This window comes from Psittacula echo, assembly GCF_963264785.1.
Source record: "Psittacula echo genome assembly, chromosome: 1".
In the NCBI taxonomy this organism is placed as follows: domain Eukaryota; kingdom Metazoa; phylum Chordata; class Aves; order Psittaciformes; family Psittacidae; genus Psittacula; species Psittacula echo.
Window position 1 is genome coordinate 28875885 of NC_137735.1, and position 20423 is coordinate 28896307.

At 35.0% G+C, this 20423-nt stretch overlaps 1 protein-coding gene across 10 annotated transcripts in view; it reads right to left on the reverse strand.

Moving 5' to 3' along the window:
• Positions 1–20423, reverse strand: part of FRYL (FRY like transcription coactivator) — a gene marked incomplete at its 3' end in the record, with an annotated part of 166183 nt that overhangs the window by 27660 nt on the left and 118100 nt on the right. For 7 of the 10 annotated variants that reach the window (XR_013958876.1, XM_080639011.1, XM_080639007.1 and 4 more), the window contains 18 exons: positions 18481–18649; positions 17294–17378; positions 16818–16930; positions 16200–16350; positions 15894–15997; positions 15246–15431; positions 13374–13578; positions 12359–12480; positions 11684–11874; positions 10894–10988; positions 9055–9662; positions 8359–8456; positions 7314–7484; positions 6194–6334; positions 4017–4211; positions 2680–2841; positions 2329–2403; positions 1094–1270 (listed from right to left, as the gene is read on the reverse strand). Coding sequence is in view for 9 of the 10 variants with exons in the window: in XM_080639011.1 (XP_080495137.1) it covers positions 1094–1270; positions 2329–2403; positions 2680–2841; positions 4017–4211; positions 6194–6334; positions 7314–7484; positions 8359–8456; positions 9055–9662; positions 10894–10988; positions 11684–11874; positions 12359–12480; positions 13374–13578; positions 15246–15431; positions 15894–15997; positions 16200–16350; positions 16818–16930; positions 17294–17378; positions 18481–18649 (3048 nt within the window). Of the gene's footprint in view, positions 1–970; positions 1271–2328; positions 2404–2679; positions 2842–4016; positions 4212–6193; positions 6335–7313; positions 7485–8358; positions 8457–9054; positions 9663–10893; positions 10989–11683; positions 11875–12358; positions 12481–13373; positions 13579–15245; positions 15432–15893; positions 15998–16199; positions 16351–16817; positions 16931–17293; positions 17379–18480; positions 18650–20423 lie in introns of those variants that run through there. The other 3 variants (XM_080639006.1, XM_080639010.1, XM_080639005.1) reach the window with 2 other exon arrangements.

The following is a 20423-nucleotide window of genomic DNA, read 5'->3' on the forward strand; positions in this document are numbered from 1 at the left end:
TTTGACTTTTGGCATCCTACCTGCAAAGCCCCATCTAGTGTTAAGACAATGCTATGCTACTACTGAGCCAATTCTGAACTGTTAGACTACTTGCATTGAATATAGGAAACTCTGTATAGTGTGTAGGTCATCTATGCAATAGACCATAATGAGCCTATACTTTTCCTAGAAGATGCAAATATTGGCTGAAGTGAAGCAATATACAGGAAGGAAAGTGAGATAAAACTTAAGTATGAAGGGGAAAAAAAAGCAAGATTTTGTAAAAAGGGATAGATTAATAAAAAGAACAATCTTTGAGTTTAGATAGGCAGATATTATTCTTAGCAGCTTGCTGACTCATAACCGACAAGGGTCTCCATTACTAATTCAGTTATTTTGTACAGACTGTAACAAAACACTGAAAGGAACCTCCAAGTACTTCTCCCCAGTTCTTTTACTAAGCTTCAGCAAATTCTGGTCTGAAGCCTTTTACTTATCCCAAGCAAGTAGCAACTGCTAACAGAATCTTTACTATTTCTCAATATTTAATTTTGGTTTACCTCCCCTTCTCTTGTTTTTGAGAGGAGAAGTAGAGAAAATGTAAGAACTGCAGCAAGCCAGATATAATGTAGAAGTCAATGCAACTACTTATGTTGACCAAGTTAATCACATATAGAGATAGTATATCATACAGTTTGTAACTTTGAAAGCTATTCTTCATGTTTTCAAAATGCAGAAGCATATCAGGAACAAGATTATGCAATTTTCTTAACATACTGTTCCATGCATGATTAAATTTTTGGCTGCATGATACCCAGGTGTTCATCCTGTAATTGGTTTATACTGTCGTATCACTTCACTCTCGGATTAAGTCACTTAACTCCCCCTAAAACATCCCAACTCTCCCGAGCAAAGACACCCAACAACTCGTAACAACTTAACACTGTAAAGTTTGTGACACAGGTTTTTTTATCAGTCGAGTTCAATCACATCATAAATTCTTTCCAATTGGATTAGTTAGAACAGCTGCCAATTCCTTAGAATTGCACCAACATAACCTTATTTTTAAAACGTTCTCAAATGGAAATACACAGAAGAAATCCCAAGGTCTCACCTCTGCATCTTCCAATTCAACATCTAAAAAGTCAAAGTCTTTAAAAACTCCAAATTGTTGTTCACTGGTATTGTCTTCTACAGCCACTTCCTCCTCCTGAATCACTTCTTCTGTTGTTGAAATAAGACTAGTTTGTTGATCTCCAACTTCCAAGTCCTCATTAGAAGAAAACACAACCTGCAGATATGGGTAAAAATAGAAATAAAAACTTACAACTTGTGTAACTCCAGAAGTCAGCTATCCTGCTTCCCACAGTTAATGACATTAGTGGCAATTAGGCACTAGGGCAAGGTAGACTGCAGTTTGCTTAAGACTTGCTGGATTTTAAACTACATCTTTAAACTAGTGATAACCGAGGTGGGCTACTCTATTTTAAAAAGCTCTTAATGTCATCACCACTATTAAGCTTAGTATGCCACTGGGGGTCTTCTCTATGCCATGCACAGAAGTAAAACCATCAGCCTAGTTTACTTAACAGTTAAGACTACTGCTCCTACTGATACCCATATTAGTTTGAATGCATGTGATCCACTGGTTTTTTCAATGGATTCTATGGTGTTTTCAATATAGCATCAACATCCAGGCAGTCCTCAGCCATTACTGCCTCCTCTCTCTAAAGTGCATGTTATTTGTAATGGGCTAGATAAAGATTTACTCAGAACAGGGGAGACCTAGTGCATTTCCCTCTTCTAGCCAAGACACTTAACATTCATATATGCAGCCTCAAACACACTACTCTGGACTGGCAGTATAGACTTGCTCTTCTGTGAAGAAGTACTAAAGATCAGTTTGATCAACTGAGTTCCTTAGTAGTCAATTAATTTAATTTGGAGAGGAAAGATTTGAGTTTCAGTCCAAAAACTTTTAAAAAAATCTTGTTTTGATAACCACATTAAGATAAAAATTAATAATTAATCCTAGCAATTAATCTTTGCTTTAAAATATACAGACCTTCCCTAAGGTCCATTCCCTGAGACAGCAACATTAGTTTTGGCTGAATTTAAACAGTGTTTTCAAACATGTCTAGTAAAAAGAGGTGCCCACTGGACTTCTTGAGGAAAAATTCATTACTTATGATTCCACCTCTTTCTATTCTTCAAATTGGATTTGTGATTTACTGAACCAAAGTCAGTTTGTCAAAAACTGTTCTTCATAACTTCACCAATACCTGAAAACGCAACAGCATTATCACTGCTGGGATTTAAAAAACAGAACAAAACACCATCACCACTTACTGAAGGATTCTTGGGAAGACCAGATTCTGGACCACACAGAGAAAGCACATTCATTAGCTTCTCCCTAGTTCTTCTCTGAAAAATATACCAAAGAAAATCACATAGCAAGGCATCTGCTGGAGGTTAAAATGTAAACCATCTGCATTTTAACTAGTCATCTCACATGCTGACATCCACTAAGAAGAATCTGACAATTTTTTCTTTTCACCAGTACTAGCTTTTAATTTACACTATATTCATTTACTGTTTTGCTAAGACACAATACAGACTTCAAATTAGACTTCAACAATTTTTTTATACAGTCATAATCATTGTCTGCAATATACGTATAATGTATTCAAGACAATGTACCTGAGATAGCTGTGGTCTCTTCCAGCTGACGGGAACTAATGCATTTGAATTGGAGCCTGACGAAGTTGAAGAAGTGCTGCGTGTGACAGCAATGACTTTTGGCTTCCCATTTCTACCAGCTGCGCTGTGTTGATCACCATACTTATTCCCAATAATTGGTGTCTACCAAAGACAACAAATACTTCCTCAAAATGCAAATCTGTATTAGTAAAGACTGCACTGCACATTTGTTTTCAGAATTTAGTATTAAATAAAAAGTAGAAGGGCTTGTCTGTTTGTTTTTAAGCATTCTATGAAGCCTATGCCTAATTCACTGAGCACTGGTACACTGGGAAATACAAAGCTGAATAAGTCTACCCTACGCAGTAGACTGCCATTCTGCCCACTTGTGGTTTTTTGAATTAAGTAGAATTTATGCTGACAATCCAGTTACATGTTTTTAAACACACTTTTCAAAAATTGTTTTCACAGACAAGCAACTAACACACACACTTCTGAGAACCAAGCAGCAAATTCAGTCCTTCTGACAACAAACGCCACTCCAGTGAACTCTGCGGGAATTCATCTTGTCCCTCAATTATATGCATGCAATGAAACTTCCAGTAACGAATTCACTTACAATTTAAGTAATTCTCTTAAAATATCTGTAACTCCAATCATTATCTAGGGTCAGCTTCAACCAGGAGCCCTTACTTCTGATTAACTGTAAAGTCCTACAGTTTTCACATCCTTATATTACACTGCAGTCATTTGGCTATGCTCCCATTTTCAGACATAGAATGAGTATCAGATGTATTATCTTCAGTTCTAATGAACCTTAAGGGGTGGGGGTAGGTGTGTTGTTTTTAACTACAGGATTTGCTCCAGTTTCATTCATCTTACATTGAGATACCTATATTGTGTATCCTACCCTTTTCTCTAAATTTTCTCCCCCTTCCAAAGCCACACCAGAATCACCGTACAGGGTTTTAATACTCTCAGCCCTTGAACACAAAACCCTTCATTTGATGAAAGCCTGGAATGTTCAGCTGCAAGCAGCAACCAGCTGCATTAGCCTGCTCTCTGACACAGCTGAAACACCTTTGAGAATAATCCCATTGACTTTTAGTAATTAACTCTTCAGACATTCAGAGGGGGGAAAAGGCAAAAACACAACAAAAACATCCAAAGGTTATCTTTCACTATGACTCTTAATTACTTGTACGTAAAACTTCAACACCTGTCATTCTTAACAACTGCATTTATTTTAAAATACATAAATGTAGAAGGCTAACAAAACAAATCTGAGTTTGCAACAGAAAGTCATTATTGCATTGTAATTTAAATATAGTAATTACCTCTGATATGTCAAAATGAAAATCTAAGGTCTTCCCAGGTAGCTCCTTGGAGACATTAAAAATTTTCGTGAAGGATATTTCAGGAGAACCTATGTCACCTCCATAAGACTTAGGGATATCATTAGGTACAACAAGGCTTGCTGACCGAGACACCACCAGTTTCAAAATATTAAGAGCTTCCTTCCAATATGGACTCTAAAGAGAGCATACACAAATAGCAAAACAGTCACTTTAAACAAGACACCATTTTTAATGTACAGTGGGATTTCACATTGATTCATTGCAAGATTCCCCAAACCAGAATCTCTAATCTTTTACACATGGCTGCAAGGTGCTAGCACACGTGGGCAGCTTTGGACCTTGAAGTGCCAGGAGGGCAGCAGCAAGCTATCAGGTCATCCCATGGTGGGTGGTCAGGTCCAGCCAAGCAGGCAGGTCCCAGCGCCAGTCACACCAGACTCTGTTCTATGTCTCTCACTCCCCATATTTGCACTATGTGTTTTACCATTGTCTGAAATATCTGTCCTTCATACCCCAGAAGATAAAAACCAATTGCATTCAAAAGCAAAAGAACTTCCACCTCCCGCCATCTTCAATTATTTTACATTTATGGGCAGAGTAAACTGAATTTGAAAGAGCCAAAAATATTTTGTACTTTTTATTTCCTCAGGTATTTCAAAAATCTTAAAAAAACCCAACCCAAACCAAACCAATACATTTACAAGGTTTTTATGCAGTATCAAACAGAGTGCTTAAAACAGCCAGGGCAAAAGCATAAGAACATTAGAGGCAAAGCCTGATTTAAGTGCACTCTCCTCCAAAAAAAATGGTTAATGATAATGTAAATAATTTAGCAGTTTCAAGTACAGAAATTGTGGAGTGAATTGCAGAAGAGACTTACACCAAAAGCAGCACCTTGGGAGGGTCAGGATTTACACTCTTGAAAATGCTAGGATTCTACCTGAAACTTAATCTTCCAGTTTTTTTAAATTAGCAGGATCTGCCATAATGAGTCCTCAATAATATCCTGAATTTCTATGCATCATAAACATAAAAAAGTAGTCTCAAACCTGAACCATCCTGTAGCAAATTAAGATGCACTGTGACCACAAAGACTAAAAACATCAGCTTAGTAGCATCAAATTTAAACAAGATATGTTCATTTATGATCTTCTTTTGTCATTTATAGTAACATGTTTTATCACGTCAAAAATACATACGCTTATCTGGAATATTTTTTCACTAGTACCATTATTTTGATAGCCAACATCTCGTAATTAAAATGAGATTCCATGGTAGTGTGGGCACAGAAAGCTCAGATAAAGGTTAGACGTGAAGCAAGCAGCTCTCAGGCCATGAAAACTGTAGTTAATGCTAATCATTCCATTTTGCCTAATGGAGTCTGACAGGAGCACAATATCGAAAGTACATATCCATCAATAACAAAACATCCAGGGAGCACTACTCTTCCTGGTTAATTATGATTAAACCACTTGACTGAAATACATTTGGCAATAATGGAATTCAGGAAAAAGGGGGGCAAAGGGAAGAAACAAAAAGAATGCTGTACACTGAAATGGTTTTATGCTCCAGGCATTTTCATTTTCAGCAAGATGCTAGACTTTCTTCTGTGAAATAGATTTTCAGTGAATTCTGTTCCAAGTACAACAGATCAAATTACCTAGAGCAAAATATTGTTGTTCATCTTTGGGGGACTTTAATAAAAAAAGCACTCCAATCCATTATGGTGCACTTTAATGCACCTCCCAGATATATTGGTCAAAGTGATTTAAATATGTATTTAACTGTAAAACTTCATTTTGAAAACATATACATTTAAATAAAACATTTATGCAGTATTTAGCAGTAAAGGTTTCCTTGCATTTTAATAGTTGAAGGATCGTGTCCTCTAACTACATATGTAGAGTTGCCTATATCTGCGTATAGATGCACATTCACCCATGTACACTTGTCCCACAAAATTAATTTCAAATCGGACAAATACATAAGCATATAGTGAATTAAGTACGTAGGATAAAATAATAAAATACTATGAAATCTGGCCTTGAACAGCTACTTTTATGTCTGAAATAAATTAATCCTCATAAAAAAGCAAGTGTAATTTCACTACCACTTCGATAATATAAGAAAGGTTTTTATAGTTTTTCAGTACCTACCTGAACATATTTACCAATAACTTTTATGATTTCCAAATTGAACTGCTTCACTGGTGCTGTGGATAGGTCAATATGACTCAGAAGACTGTAAATGATCTGCAGTAAGGACTGCTGCATACTGGATAACCCCTTCTCTAACAGCTAAAAAAAAAGTAAATTTAAAATACAGAATTCAATTAGGGCCTTTCATGGTAGCAGAGAGTGCAAACAAACATTAAAATACAGCCAACTTCCATACATATTTATTTTCCCCTTTAAAGAACTTATTTTTAAAACCAGTAGAGTTGCCACTTTACTGGTACCACTTCATGTATTTCAAAACTTTGTTTCAGCATTAAAAGAAAATCAGAACAATGCTCTCTGTCCTAACTCAGATTTTGCCCCTGAACTTTGACATATTTGTTAGCATAGATCTAAAGCACCTCATAATAAAACACTTCTCATTAAACATACAAATTCAAAATCTCATTACTGCATGAAAAAGAATTACGTCTCTGCATTAAAGAAGGCTGGAACACACAATCTTACAAACAAAATAAGTGCATATAAAGTCATTCATGAGAATGTACAAATATTCAAAAAAAAATCTTCATCTGTTTGAAGTTTTATACTTCAAGGACGAGTTTAAAAGGTTTTTACACAAGATACTTTTTAAAGATAGTAACAGTGTTCCTGTATGAATGGCTGGGAGACTCACATACTGAATTCTACAATTGACATTATCTTTGATTATATACAATGCAATACTTAATAATTTCCAAGTTTAATTTAAGTTGTGATAAGGTCATCTTTAAATGTGTACTTGGCTAAAAGAGGGTCTCCTAGAATTTGCACTATACTAAAGCCAAGATGGTGTCCACATTTTATTCACATAGCACAGAATATAAATATCAACTTTGAAACATGACTACCATGAAAAGGGATCTTTCATTAGAGGGGTTACAATTTCTAGGTATACTTAAATTGCTGCACTCCAAAAATGGCATATTTTAATACTATTCTTTCATCATGGAAGGTGGACTTTTTTCCACACCAATATTCAGAATCATGAAAAATAAGGAACTGGCAATGAGTAAATGTAATGTTGATCACAGATTGTTAACATGATATACATACTTACCTCTGCAAGATAAGTTACGAGGTTAAATGTGGCATCTGAGAAAGAGTCATGCAAATATCTACACACTACATTAATCCAGTTAGAACAGTCTCTGGAATAACTGTGTGTACTGTATAAACTCATCATATGAGCCAAATTGGCAAGAGTGGGTGATTTTTCCTCTGCACAAACCTGTAAAGCAAAAAGCATATTTAATTATATTAGAAATGACAATTGTTTAACCTAAGCATTCACAACTCATTATGCACAATTCCCAGATCGCACTCTGCTTTCTAATAACTGAAACTGAACTAATCACATAAGCAACACCTACAGTTTCTGTTGAATTTTCATCCTGTGGCATCCACGCTTCAAGTTTATCTACTCATACCAAACTTCGCTCAACTAGTGTCCCTAACTAGTAGTGCAAGTATTTAAGGGACAGCAGTAATGTCTGGATTTACAACAGGCATGTAGTGCTTTGAGGCAGCTTATGCACCTGTAAGTCATTTATGTATCACAGAGGGCTACGACTGCATCCTCTATGACAGCACTTACTCCCCTTTCCATAGACTTCCTTACAATAGAGTCTGTCAGGCCAGCATACCACCAGCCTGGCTGGAGATTGTTGGTGTGTATCATGTACTGTTTTAACAGACACTAAAGAACATGCTATCTTTTCTTTTCCAGTCCAAAAGGTAAGGATGAGCTCATTCTCATAAGTAAATTAGGAAGATTGCTTAAAAATTGATTTACATTTAAAATTACAAACTGAAAAAATCAAGACAAGTTAAGAAAAAGTAACTGATGTTATCAGTAAGGAAATTTGTTCTTTACATCTCAATTTTATAGAATAAGCTAAACATGTTTTTGCATTGATAAAGAGAAACTCGGGTTGATATGAGGTCCAACTATGTAACTTAGGACTGAACCTCGTCTTTAATATATGACCTTCTACAGTTATTTCTATATTAGAATATTAGGTAAAATTATAAGAGAGCAGAAAAATATAGAAACGATGCTGGCATAAAGTCCTGAACACTTCTCCAAGCATCACTTTACATACCTTTGCTATCCTGTCAGCTGTTTCTTTACAAAACTGAGTTGGATTATCAAAATGTTGAATCAGATGAGGAAGTAGGCACAAGATGTTTAAGGGAAATCCTAAACACATACATAAACACAGTTACATGAGCCCCAAAGATTTTTACTATGACTTAATTTAATGTGGAGTTACCTGGTATTAAGTACCCTTACAGCATTACACATACATTCACACCAATATATAAATACACATACATGTACTTAAGTGTGTATGCATGTAGAATGTATATAAATGTGTCTGTTAGGTATAAATATGCGTAAGATGAAAATAAAATCATCATCAGACCAATTAAGTGAAAGCATAAGGAAACTGAATAGCCTTAGGCAGTACAGTCACATTGCTTCTTAAAGTTTGAAAAAGTACTAATTGAGCTAGTTAGCACAAGATCATGAAAAATAATACATGTGCTCCTAAAACTCACTTGTAAGCAAGTTAATAGTCAATACATACAGTTTACATGCAGTATTTCTTGGCAGATAATTACTGTCTGCAATGTAGTCCCGCTATCTAGCACTGTAATAGTGGTAACTGCAAAAAGCATTTAACTGAAGGGGTATTTTTTTTTTTTAAGGCAAACGTATAATTACTACTGATTTTGATTACACTTAATTTGATGAAAAACCGTATTTTCATTACAGACACATCTACTAAAGATACCTGCTAACTGAGACGGATCCACCAGAGCATGCCTGGAAATTGTGATGAGTTTACTGAGGAGATGAACTGTCATTTCTTGTGTAGATGCTGAAGTAAAGCCTTTCAGGAAAAGCTGCTGAAGGCCTGGGAAGTTATTCCATTTCAGTTTACTCTGCACCTTTTCTATCTTTTCCCGACTCTCTGATTTATCCAGAGGCAAGTGAATAAGAAGCTTGTTGAGCAGCTTGAGAGCCAAAAGGTATTCATACTCATAATCTGACTCCAGCAACGAAGCTGCAATCCAAAATATGGTGGCCATCAAGTTGACAGGGTCAGTAGTGGGCTGCACATCATACATCCCTCCCTCTCTAAGGGAGGAAAGGCTTCTAGTCCTGGCCAAACTTCCACCGTGATTTATCCTTCCATCCATTATATCCAGTGTGTTGCTCCGCCGACGGTCACCTCTCCGCTCACTGATTAAATTCAGTCTTAAAGAATTACTCCTTGTATTGCTGTAGTATCCCAAACAATTGCCACTATTAATGGGACTTGTGCTTAGATTTATCTGTCCAGTGCTTTTCCTATTAGCTGCATACTTGTTTCCCATTACAGAATCATGGTATGAGGTTCTAAAATAAAAATCAGTATCATGTATTATTCCATATAAAATAGTAACACACAGTTTAGAAAAAGGGAAGAAAGGAAAAAGATGCTACACTACCCACACATACACACACACACAATGAATCACTTCATCCCTGGAAGACTATTTTATGAAAATATAGGATTTATCTAACTAGAACACTAAAATATCCTTACAGCAATAAGAACAAGACTGTAGCGTCCTGTTATCTCTGCTAAAAAATGTATTTGTTACAATCCCAGAATACTGTAATAATTACATGACAGTTCAGTAAAATCAGAAAAAATAGCCTGTAGCATGTAGATTATCTGTGAATGAAGATCTAGCATTCCAACTTACTTACATATGTGATAAAGGTAGAGAAATGAATTAATAAATGATTTACTTACTATACTTATTACCTTATATTTTATCTGAAGTATCAGACCTAGAAAAACCAACACCTTCAAGTTCTGATACTGAGAAATAGAATATATTCCTAGAAATCTCAACATTTTCAACAATTCTGTCATGAACTCAAGCAATGTCTGTACATTTAGGGATTATTTCTTTTTTTTTTTCAGTTTAAAACAAAGTCATTGAGCTAACCACTCAGACTGTAATGAGATAAACAAATGACTCAGACGATACAATTACACTTCTCACATATATGGACAACAAATCTGAGGCTAGCATTTGCTGTCACTGAAGAAATTTCTTTTGTATTAACACTGGAATAAAAGTATGCATTGCAACACAGGAAATTTCATCTGTGAAACTGAAATTATCTCAAATTATCTTTTGAATATTGGTGCCATTACCTTCATTATATATATGGGGAAAAAAGTAAGGCTCCCAAGAAATTACACTACTGATGAAGGTCACTAGAACCTGATTTAAAAAGGAAGTACTAAATGTACTCAGTGCCTTTATTTTTGAGAAGTCGCAAAAGAACTGACAACACTTCAGAATGGAGCCGTCAGGAAACCTGGAACACCTCTTTTTTTTTTTTTTTAAATTGTTGAGCAGGCTAAGCTGAAAGGTAGCAGAGATTCTTTTAAAGTCTAGATCCTTATGAGTTTTGCTTGAGACAGAATGATAAAAGCAAGCAATTTTGCTATAGCAACACAGCTATTCTGGCAAAGACAAGAAATTATTCCTTACATTTGTAATACAAATCTTTAATAATTCAAATGTATAAAAATGTGTAAGGCAGTTTGACTAATAAAAGAACTTACTGAGAAAGGGCAGAAAGCAGATCATAATGCTTCATGGTTTCAGCCAATGTATCAATAGCAGACTCTAAGGTCAGAAGCAGTTCTATGACAAAACCCTGGGAAAAGCCACAGGTCATTATAAATGATGCAATATACACATGGAAGATCACAGAAAATCTACTGGGTAGTAATATGAAAATATTAGATCAGTATCAATAGCCAAATTATTATTTTATGCTTCAATTAGAACGTAATTCTGATGAGACAGCTCAAATTATCACTATAGCTTCAAGACAGGGGAAATCACTGTAGTTTTCTAAATATTCACAGAATTCATCCTGGTTTGCATTATTTCTAAGGATGAATTTAAGGATGAAGGCACTTAGACTGTCATTTTGTAATATTAAAGTATCCACTTCTCCAGATGTACAATGACATTAAGTTGGATGTTTTTCCACACTTTATCATGTTATTTTACTTAATAAAAGAAAACCTAACCTATTTTTTATATGTCTGATCTCAGGATTCTCTGACTATGAAAGGGAAGGTGATTTCAGGAAACAGATTTATCAAACTCCTTGCAAGTTCCTATTGCTATAAGAGAGAATGTGCACACCTCATCTTTTCATCATTTAATTTGATGAAAATTCAGAAAGTGCCATGATTTAAAACAGTTTTGATGTCTGAAATACCTTTATTTAAAGAGCAACTGAATAAAAAATGGTTATAAATTCTCCTGTCATTAGAGTAAAACTGAAAGTATCTCATTTAGGCAGACTTTCTAATACAGTGGGGGGAAAAATTAAAATACCTGAGCTTCTTCTCCTGCATCTCCAACAGTTTCTACTAGTCTGGAGAGAACATCAGAAAGTGTAGATGCAGTAAGAGGCTGCTTCAGAGCCCTGAAAATCTGAAAGGATCTCCCAGCATAATGTCGAGAGGAGCACGAAAGCGCAGTTTGCAAAGCAACTTCACTGAGACGGTGTTCCAATTGAAATCCTCCTATGAAAGCAAATAAATGCTCAAGTGACACAATGCATCATAAAAAAAATCCTCAAAACCACTTGAATTTAAGAGTATATTGCCAAAGTCATTTTCTCAAGAAGTATTACTTTCAAACATCCTTCTGGCATGCAAACTTGTATTCCATAATAGTAAACATTTGAAATACTTGTAGAGATAAAACATTTACGATTTTAATACTGTCTGTAATAAATTAATAAGATATTTTATGATCTTAAAAATATTTTCCAACATACTTGATTCTATGATTCCATGACCTCATTCCTAAAAGATTATATTGAAACCTGTTGTAATAGAAACATGAACCAAATGTGCAATACGCAAGAAATATCTATTATTTAAAAGCTGTAAGCAATGACCTACAGTGATCTTATAATAACCTGTAAATTTACAGCTATTCAAAAAACTTCTTTAGTTTGCAGACTTGGACATTCTATCCTGCATTGACTGTTTTCTAACATACCTGAGCTAGACGGTTTAAATATAGATACCACATGCTTTAAAAAGACAGTTAACTGTTCAGCACTCTTTATATTAGGGTTCTTGGCTGAAACATCTTCATGGTTCCAAAGTGGGCCTCTTTTCCTAAAAATATAAAAATAAACAGAATATAAAACATAGTGTTTGACATAAATATTATTTAAATGTTATTTTAATCTTAAAGTTAATTGCAAAATTAAGGTTAATTGCAAAGAATCTACTACTTACTGCATAAAAGAAACTATTCAGAACTGCAGGCACAAATCAGGAAGAAGTCTGACAACTGCCCAGTATTAAATAACAATATGCAAGAAGTTAAAGTGCAAAGCAATATATTAGATCCAATTGAAATAACATCGTTAAGTTTAGGAAAAGGTGTTCTCTGTTAGATAATATTTAGTTACCTAATAACAAATCAGTACAACTAACACCATTACACACTTCTTAAAACAACCTCCTTTCTTCCCATTTTCTTCCCATCAATACACCACACTATTCTAGGCTGATGCAAATCGTAAGTAATCAAAAGTTCTGAGAAACAGGTGGGATTTCAGATCTACAGAATCTTAAAAGTTTTATGTAAACTATCATACAAACTGCACAAGTGTTGACAGTTGTACAGATGTTCTTTGTCACAGATTTCTGTTTCTGAATAGCCAGCTCTCTACTACGAGGTAATCCATAATCTTGCAGCTCCCAAATCACTTTATGTATTCCAGCCCTAATCCTTTAGCTGGAAAAGGGAATTCTATAAACTGTGCAGCAAGCAAAAATAACAGACCTGCATAGAACATGGTAACAGGGTGGCCAAAATTCTCTGAAATTGTTGGAAAGTTAAGAGTTATTCATAGGTTGTATCACATAAAAACATTTCAGGATTAAACTCATACTGGTGTTAAAAGAAGGACAAAATTAGACAACATGATGCTAAATAGTAAAAGTTGTGTTTTATTTCCACAAAACACATGCCTTGACAAACATGAAAACTGAAATCTTACCTTGAGGTAATAAATTCTATGAGAGTTTTCACTTTTTCATCCTGCTCTACTGAAATGTCAACCTCATTGAGGATTGTGGTGTGCAGATGAGAAATGGCAGCACTTGTATTTCCTAAACTGATGCTAGAAGAGGTAGAACTTGAACTAAGCCCTGAGTCTGTCATTGGGGAGGGCTGGTAATCGGGTATAAAATCATTAACACCTGCTGAAATAAAACCAAGATGATTATGCATTCTGAAGTTGACAATTAATATTAAATACGTAAAAAGAAAAAATAGCCCTCAAAAAAAAATAAATCAGTAGTTTAGCAAACATAATGAGAATAATTTAATGGATGCAGTAACTTCAATAAAATCAACAAACCCGATATATATGAAGTCTTCACATGACTGGAACCTTAAGTAAGGAACTACTAGATCCGTTTTTAAAACCACTGAATTATGCTTGATTTTGTATTGGCAATATGACGGCTCACTGGCTTCTGAGGCAGCTCATCTTCATAACTTGAGACAAATTATATAATCTCCTTCCTAATTTTTTTTTTTGTTAAAACTCAGTCCAGTGCAGCTGACAGCACTTTAAATCAGTGAACATCAAGTATTAGCTAATCAATCAACTCTAAGCAGAGCCCCTCTGGCTGTACAACGTTTCTCTGAAGTTAGCTTTATTCTGCTGCTGTAAAATTTTTCTCTCCTTGTAAAGAATCATGTGGCAATAAAATACAACTACAGTAATCCCTCATATTACACCTCTATCTATCCAAGATGTGCTGGGAGAAAGTAAACAGGCACAGAAAAGTTGGTCATGAACCTCTGACAGTAACAGTTGCTCATAAGCTTGAGACTCCTGAGATCTACCATGAATTTTCTCTCTACAGAGGCACAGGGTTTGAACTGGGTACTAGCTGGTTCAAGTATAATTAACATCAGCTTTTCTGAACTTGGGGCAGGCATGCACACCTGTAATCACTTTATCTTAATCATCAGCTGGAAATGTTTGATGCTGATCTTATTCTAGTTTCTATCAGATATTTCTGTTATAATAATAGCAAAATACTGTGTCATGTTTAGACCATTTACCCAAAACTGTAAAGATTAGGAATGGAATAGCTTGTATAGGTCACCATACAGCTGCACCATAAAGTTCTGCAGACTGGTCTACATAAAAGAATCCTTCCATTATGCCCACTTTTTAATTCCTCATTGCTATGAATATCAAATTCACAGAATAGACTTTTTGTTAAGTGACAAAACCAATTTTGATGTGAACAAAACCAACCAGTTTGTTTAGCAATATGCTGCCACCTACTGAAATAACATGGAATACTAGATTTTAAAAAAATGAACTATTTCATATTTCTTTAGAAACCACAATAGGCTCACACCATCAAAATTTTCCTTTCATAAAGAGATACACAGAAAAGATATGGTTTCCTGTAAAATTACAATATCATAATGTTACGGTGAACATTAAAAGGTAGTATCTCAAAAGAGTATTCTGACAGCCTATGAACAATGCAATTACAGATGACAAAAGTCAGAAATTTAAAGGTGCTATAAACAAGTAAGAGATGTATCTTCCAGGGTTTTATTTTCAAGGGCATCACAAAAGCTGCTTTATTGCAGATCCAAAACACAGAGCTCCCTCTGTGGTTTCCACTACTATTTAGTCATTTAACTGCACTCCCTACTCCAATGACAGGGCACAAAGTGCTAACGTGAACCATATTCTATTTGACTTAATTTAAATCTGAAGAAATTATTTTTAATACCAAGGGCTCAGAAAAGCCTACAAGTAACAGAAACTTTAACAATGTCTGCAAGAAAATATAACCATGTAATTTTAACAAGCAACACTTAATGTAACGCATACCTGTGAAGGTATAATCTAAATGTGTAGTTTGCTTGACAGTAAGCACCCTGGACTCATTGAACTCTCTGTTTCTGAGCAGGACAGAAGCAACAGACTGGACATTAGTGCCAGATCCCATCACTATCAGCAGATGCAAAAGCAGTCGTTTACAATGCTCATAGACTTCGGGGTGACAGTGGTCAAAACCTAATACAAAAGGAAAATGGAAAAGCTTTATTACATTCCAAGGGCATGCTGAATAAATGATTTAAGAAATAGCAGTATTCAAACAGCAAAACAGAAACATACAGTTTTACAAACATTAATAGATCCTCTTGTTTCTCACACAACAGTAAGAACTTAATCTGTGCTCTGTATGAAAATCATTACACAGAGAAAGAGAAACAAATTGAATTTTACTGTGTCTTCTACAAGAGGTAAAAGTGACTCCAACAGAAAAGTGCCTTCAAACAACTCCAAAAACATCTTAATTATATTCATATTACTCAAGCTGAAAGATACTTAGTTGAATTCTTTAAAATCTTGTAAATATTAACAAATTAGTGCGGTTTCAATACAATGGCAAATATTCATCTGTGGAAAAGAACAGCTACATAAATAGCTACAACTCCTAAATTACTAGACATATTTCTGTAAGAACTTAGTTACCTATAAAAATTGCATGAAGCAAAAGATGCAAGTATCCTCCCCATTCCACCTTTACACTGTGGTCAACTATCAAGTCAGTCAAAAGGATCACTGCTATATTGCATCTAAAAGACAAAAAAAAATACTTGTTAGAAGAATTTAACATGAACTTTATGAAGAGCTTTATGAAGAACTGCTAGGCCTATGAGTAAAACTGCAGAAAACAAACATACTATCTACTCTTTTTAAATCTACCGCATTTTAATTACTGTATTTGTGCAACACAAATTAAAATCATGAATTGCCATCAGCACTGTTAAGAATTACCTGTGAAGAGACATGCCCGGAGGAGAAGTTTCAGGCAAGTAATCCACCAATGGTGACCAGCAGCCTCCAGAAGGTGGAAAAGGCAGAGGCTCTCCTTGATTGTGCTCCATCACCTTCAACCGCCAGTTGGAATACAGAGGCATTGAATCGCCTAACACAACAGATAAACCAGAAAAAAAGTTATAATATATTTCTGTACTATACAGTCTTCTAAAGTATTTTTAAATTCTTGAAATGCTGAGGTCTGGGAGGCTGGAGGAGGGGGAACCAGCCGTACACAGTAGTAGTTGGACACAGTTTTAAAAAGAAGCATAAGGATAATTCTACTAAAGCTACGCACGTAACAGAGTTTTGGGAAGATTATCACAACTCATTCCAGAGGATGAGAGAAGGAATGAAAGTGTATCATCTTCCTTGCACATCCTATTGTAATCAAACATACTCTAGATATCAACAGCAGTACTAAGATGGAGGAATGTAAAAAACCTCTATTTTTTTAGAAGTTTATGCAAAACCCATTGATATGCCTATTTCTGCAAGTTCCAAAACCTTCAGCCAAAGTATTAATTTGTGAAAATGTTTCCTATCCACAGAAACACTCTGAAATAAAAGTATTACTTTTTTCCTCTTCATATGATCCTCCAGAGCTGCTGCTGTAGCGAGACTCTAGTCTGTGGTGCTGGCGGTTTAAGTTATTGTTCAACCCACTGTAGATGTCTAGATGTATGTAACTGTAGGAACAAATAAAGTAGCACTAGTAACTGGCATTCTGTGACAAAAAATAATCAGAGTCTCTCTGTAGAACTGAGCAAAATTGTTATGCAAAAATATTTCATCTTATAAGGACAATCAATATGATGCCAAAGCATCTTAGCTGTGTAAGACACAACTTCTATAGCAATGCTAGATAAGGGGATTCAAGGAGATAGTCCACTATAAATTATGATTCTGTTAGCTCATTTTCATTAACATTCAAATACATTAAAATATTTGTTACCATTATACTTAAGTTGTTCTCACTCTTGAGTAAAATAATGAAATCCCTGTTTGATCTTGCTCAAATACATTACACAAATCTTTGAGAAAATACTTACTTCTCTTCAATATTGTCTTTTATATGTTTACTGTCAGGGTTGCCATCTGTGGGAGCTACCATTGTATTGCTACTGGAAGTGGTACCTGTAAATTATGGACAAAGAAAAAGATTGGGCAATAAGAAAAGCAGTTTTAAGCACTACATGATTATCCTTATTTACTTGTCCATGCCAAGAGCCCTAACCAGGTTTACACTACAGCAACTAGCACAAATACAAAATGAGCCACAGAAATTACTTCCACATTCAAGAAAAACTTGTTTAGACTAAAAGATTCTGAGCAGCTACTACAATTTCACTAACTGGAGAAAAAATCCAAAAGAATCCATTCCAGTAATCTCTGAGTCTTCAATATGAATTAAGTAGAAAGGCTTGTTTCTGAAGCAGAGACTTGTTTTTTTCTTTCCTATATGTTATACTCATAGCAATCTGTAAAACATAGTTGGATTTAGGTATGCAGTTAATTCAAACCACAAACACATTAGTGATTAACACCTAACAGCCTGTAGTGAAGCTTTTATCAATTTCTTTCTAAGAGAAACTTGAAAGCCTCAAGCTGAACAGAAAACCACAAAGCGAAATGATTTTGTACCCTCCCCACAGAATTTGCTACTCTCAATTACACTACAGTGAAACAGTTCCATAATTTTTTTTCATACTTTCCAAATACTTTCATGAACAAGTGCCAATGTATCTACCTTGTGATTCAGCTAATCCCTATGTTATAGGTCCAGGCTGCTTCATAACACTGACAGCTTTGCAGCACAAAAGCTAAGTCCTTGCTTAGATACCCTCCCATTCATGTCTTTTGTGGCCCACTTTGTAAGATACTTCACCAAAACCAGACAGCTTTTCCACACATTTCTCAGCAAATTCTTGGATTGAAGCATGAGGTAGACACTTTTTATATTTTTAGAGGTCTTTTGGTTTTGGGGTTTTTTTTTATGATTAATCTATTATTAATTGTTAATTATTTCTAAATAAATTCTCCTAAGGGTACTTAAATCCTATTGAATAAATTCCTATGGATGCATCTTATGTCTATAACAGAACTTAAAACCTTAATTTATTTTTAGAAACAGAACATTGTACTCGAATATTTAAGGATGAACTTGAATATTATAACTGACTGATGGCAGCATGTTTATCATTGACAATAATCAAAGTTTAAGTTAAGAAATTCTCACCTGAAGTGACAGAGGGGATTTTGTAACTGGAAGTAATGCGGTAATATGGTGGATTATCCATATGGGTGACTCCTGAACTGACAGGATCGGTAAGCTGAAGTTCACTCACCAGCTCTTCTAGTAGCTGCATTGTTTTATCTCTACCCAAATAAACAATAACTTTCTTTACCTGCCAACAAAAAAAGTACATGTATATAAAATAGTATAATAATAAGTACGTAAAATTTTTACTGCAGTAACTTGATTAAAAAAAAAAAAAAAAGAGGAGGAAAACAAGAGATCTGAATACCACAACTTGTTAGAATTGCTATCTACCTGCACTGCAAGTGAGGATACCTAGAAACATAGTTCTAAGAGCAAACAAAATTGCCTTCACAGCCATCAACAGCAGGAAGCATCAGAAACATATCACAAGAGTAAGGTAAGTCTTCTGAGTTCAATGAGTTACTTAAGCAGCAGCAGATTTTCTTATGAAGGTTTTAGCAACATCTGAGATCAACACTGGAGCCAACATATTCTGATATGATTTTTTTTTGATACTTCACAGTTGTGTCTACACTACTACTTCTCCAGCAGGTATCATTTTTCCTCATGCTATTCTGCAGTGCTCGCACACATGCACTGATGGAAAAACTGGTTTTGAGTGGGCTTGGGGTGAGGGTTTTTTTTTTGTTTAATACTTGGTCATGCAAGAATAATTACACTGTCCCTATATGGTGCAACAGGTACTTTATTTTAGTCTGTCTGCTTTTTAAGACTATCCTAAATTACAGTATGGGGAAAAAATGTTTAATTCCCAAAATGCTCAAGGCCTTTATATGCTTTGATAAGAATAAACACCTAGCTATAGCAATATTTTATTAATCATATAGTAATTAAGAAATCTCCACTACATGAGCAAATTAATCCTGGTCACTGCTAAGCAGTAGCAGATGTCTGCTAGTTACTGATTACTATAGACATTAGTACGTTCATATTTTGTCTCCTGACATTATATTGAGTCATCACTGCTCAATGATTCATTTCCATTCTTTTGAGAGAACTTAATTATGAATGGTAAGCAAGTGATCCAGGATGTCTGACTCATGGAATTACTTTGTCACCTTGTTCAAACCATGCATGCAGAGATTTTGGGCTGCAGCATTAAACTAGGTTCCCTAATTTGAAATGAAAAAATTAAGCTCTTCTTAGAAAGCACTTAACAATATTATTAGCTTCTGGTTGTTTACTTCATATCTAGGGTTGTTTTCTTTTTTTACTATTAGCAAAAGCTATAATAATTCTTTTATGAAAATATTGCTTATGGAACTACCTTAATTCTTCCTAATGAACAGAGGCCAACAGTTGCAGCAGATTTGCGTTTTATAATGGCAGTGAGTTGTTCAGTGTACACTAACGAAGTTTATGTAAATTTAGTAAGCTAACTCTTAAGTTTCCTTTTTATGGCAAAAGGACAAAAAAAAAAAAAGAAAGCTAAGACAGATGCATACATTTTAGTAAGTCTTTTCCATTTTGTGCAATTTACTCACTAAATGAGGTCTACGGTCCACCCCGAGTTCTGACAACTTGTAAGATGGCTTGTGGACCATTTCAGACTTACAATACTAAATAAATAGCAATAGTAAGTAAGTTGTCTCAAGGAAGCCTTACCTATCTTTAAGGTGTGATATCATTTCTGGTTTATTTCCTTTCTCAAGCCCATTCCATGAATGCCCAGTTTAACTGAAAGCGATACTGAAATTTTGACAAAGGTGTCCAAAGTAACTCAAACAGAAGAACTGAATTTGATTTGTTCATAGTATTTAGTGATCATAAAATACGGGGCTGGAGATTTTGACAACAGAAATCCTGCCTCACTTTTTTTGTTTGGTCACCTTTGCTGCTAGACACACAACTAACTTTTTAAGTATCAACAACACTAAGGAGAGATGCATCCCATACTC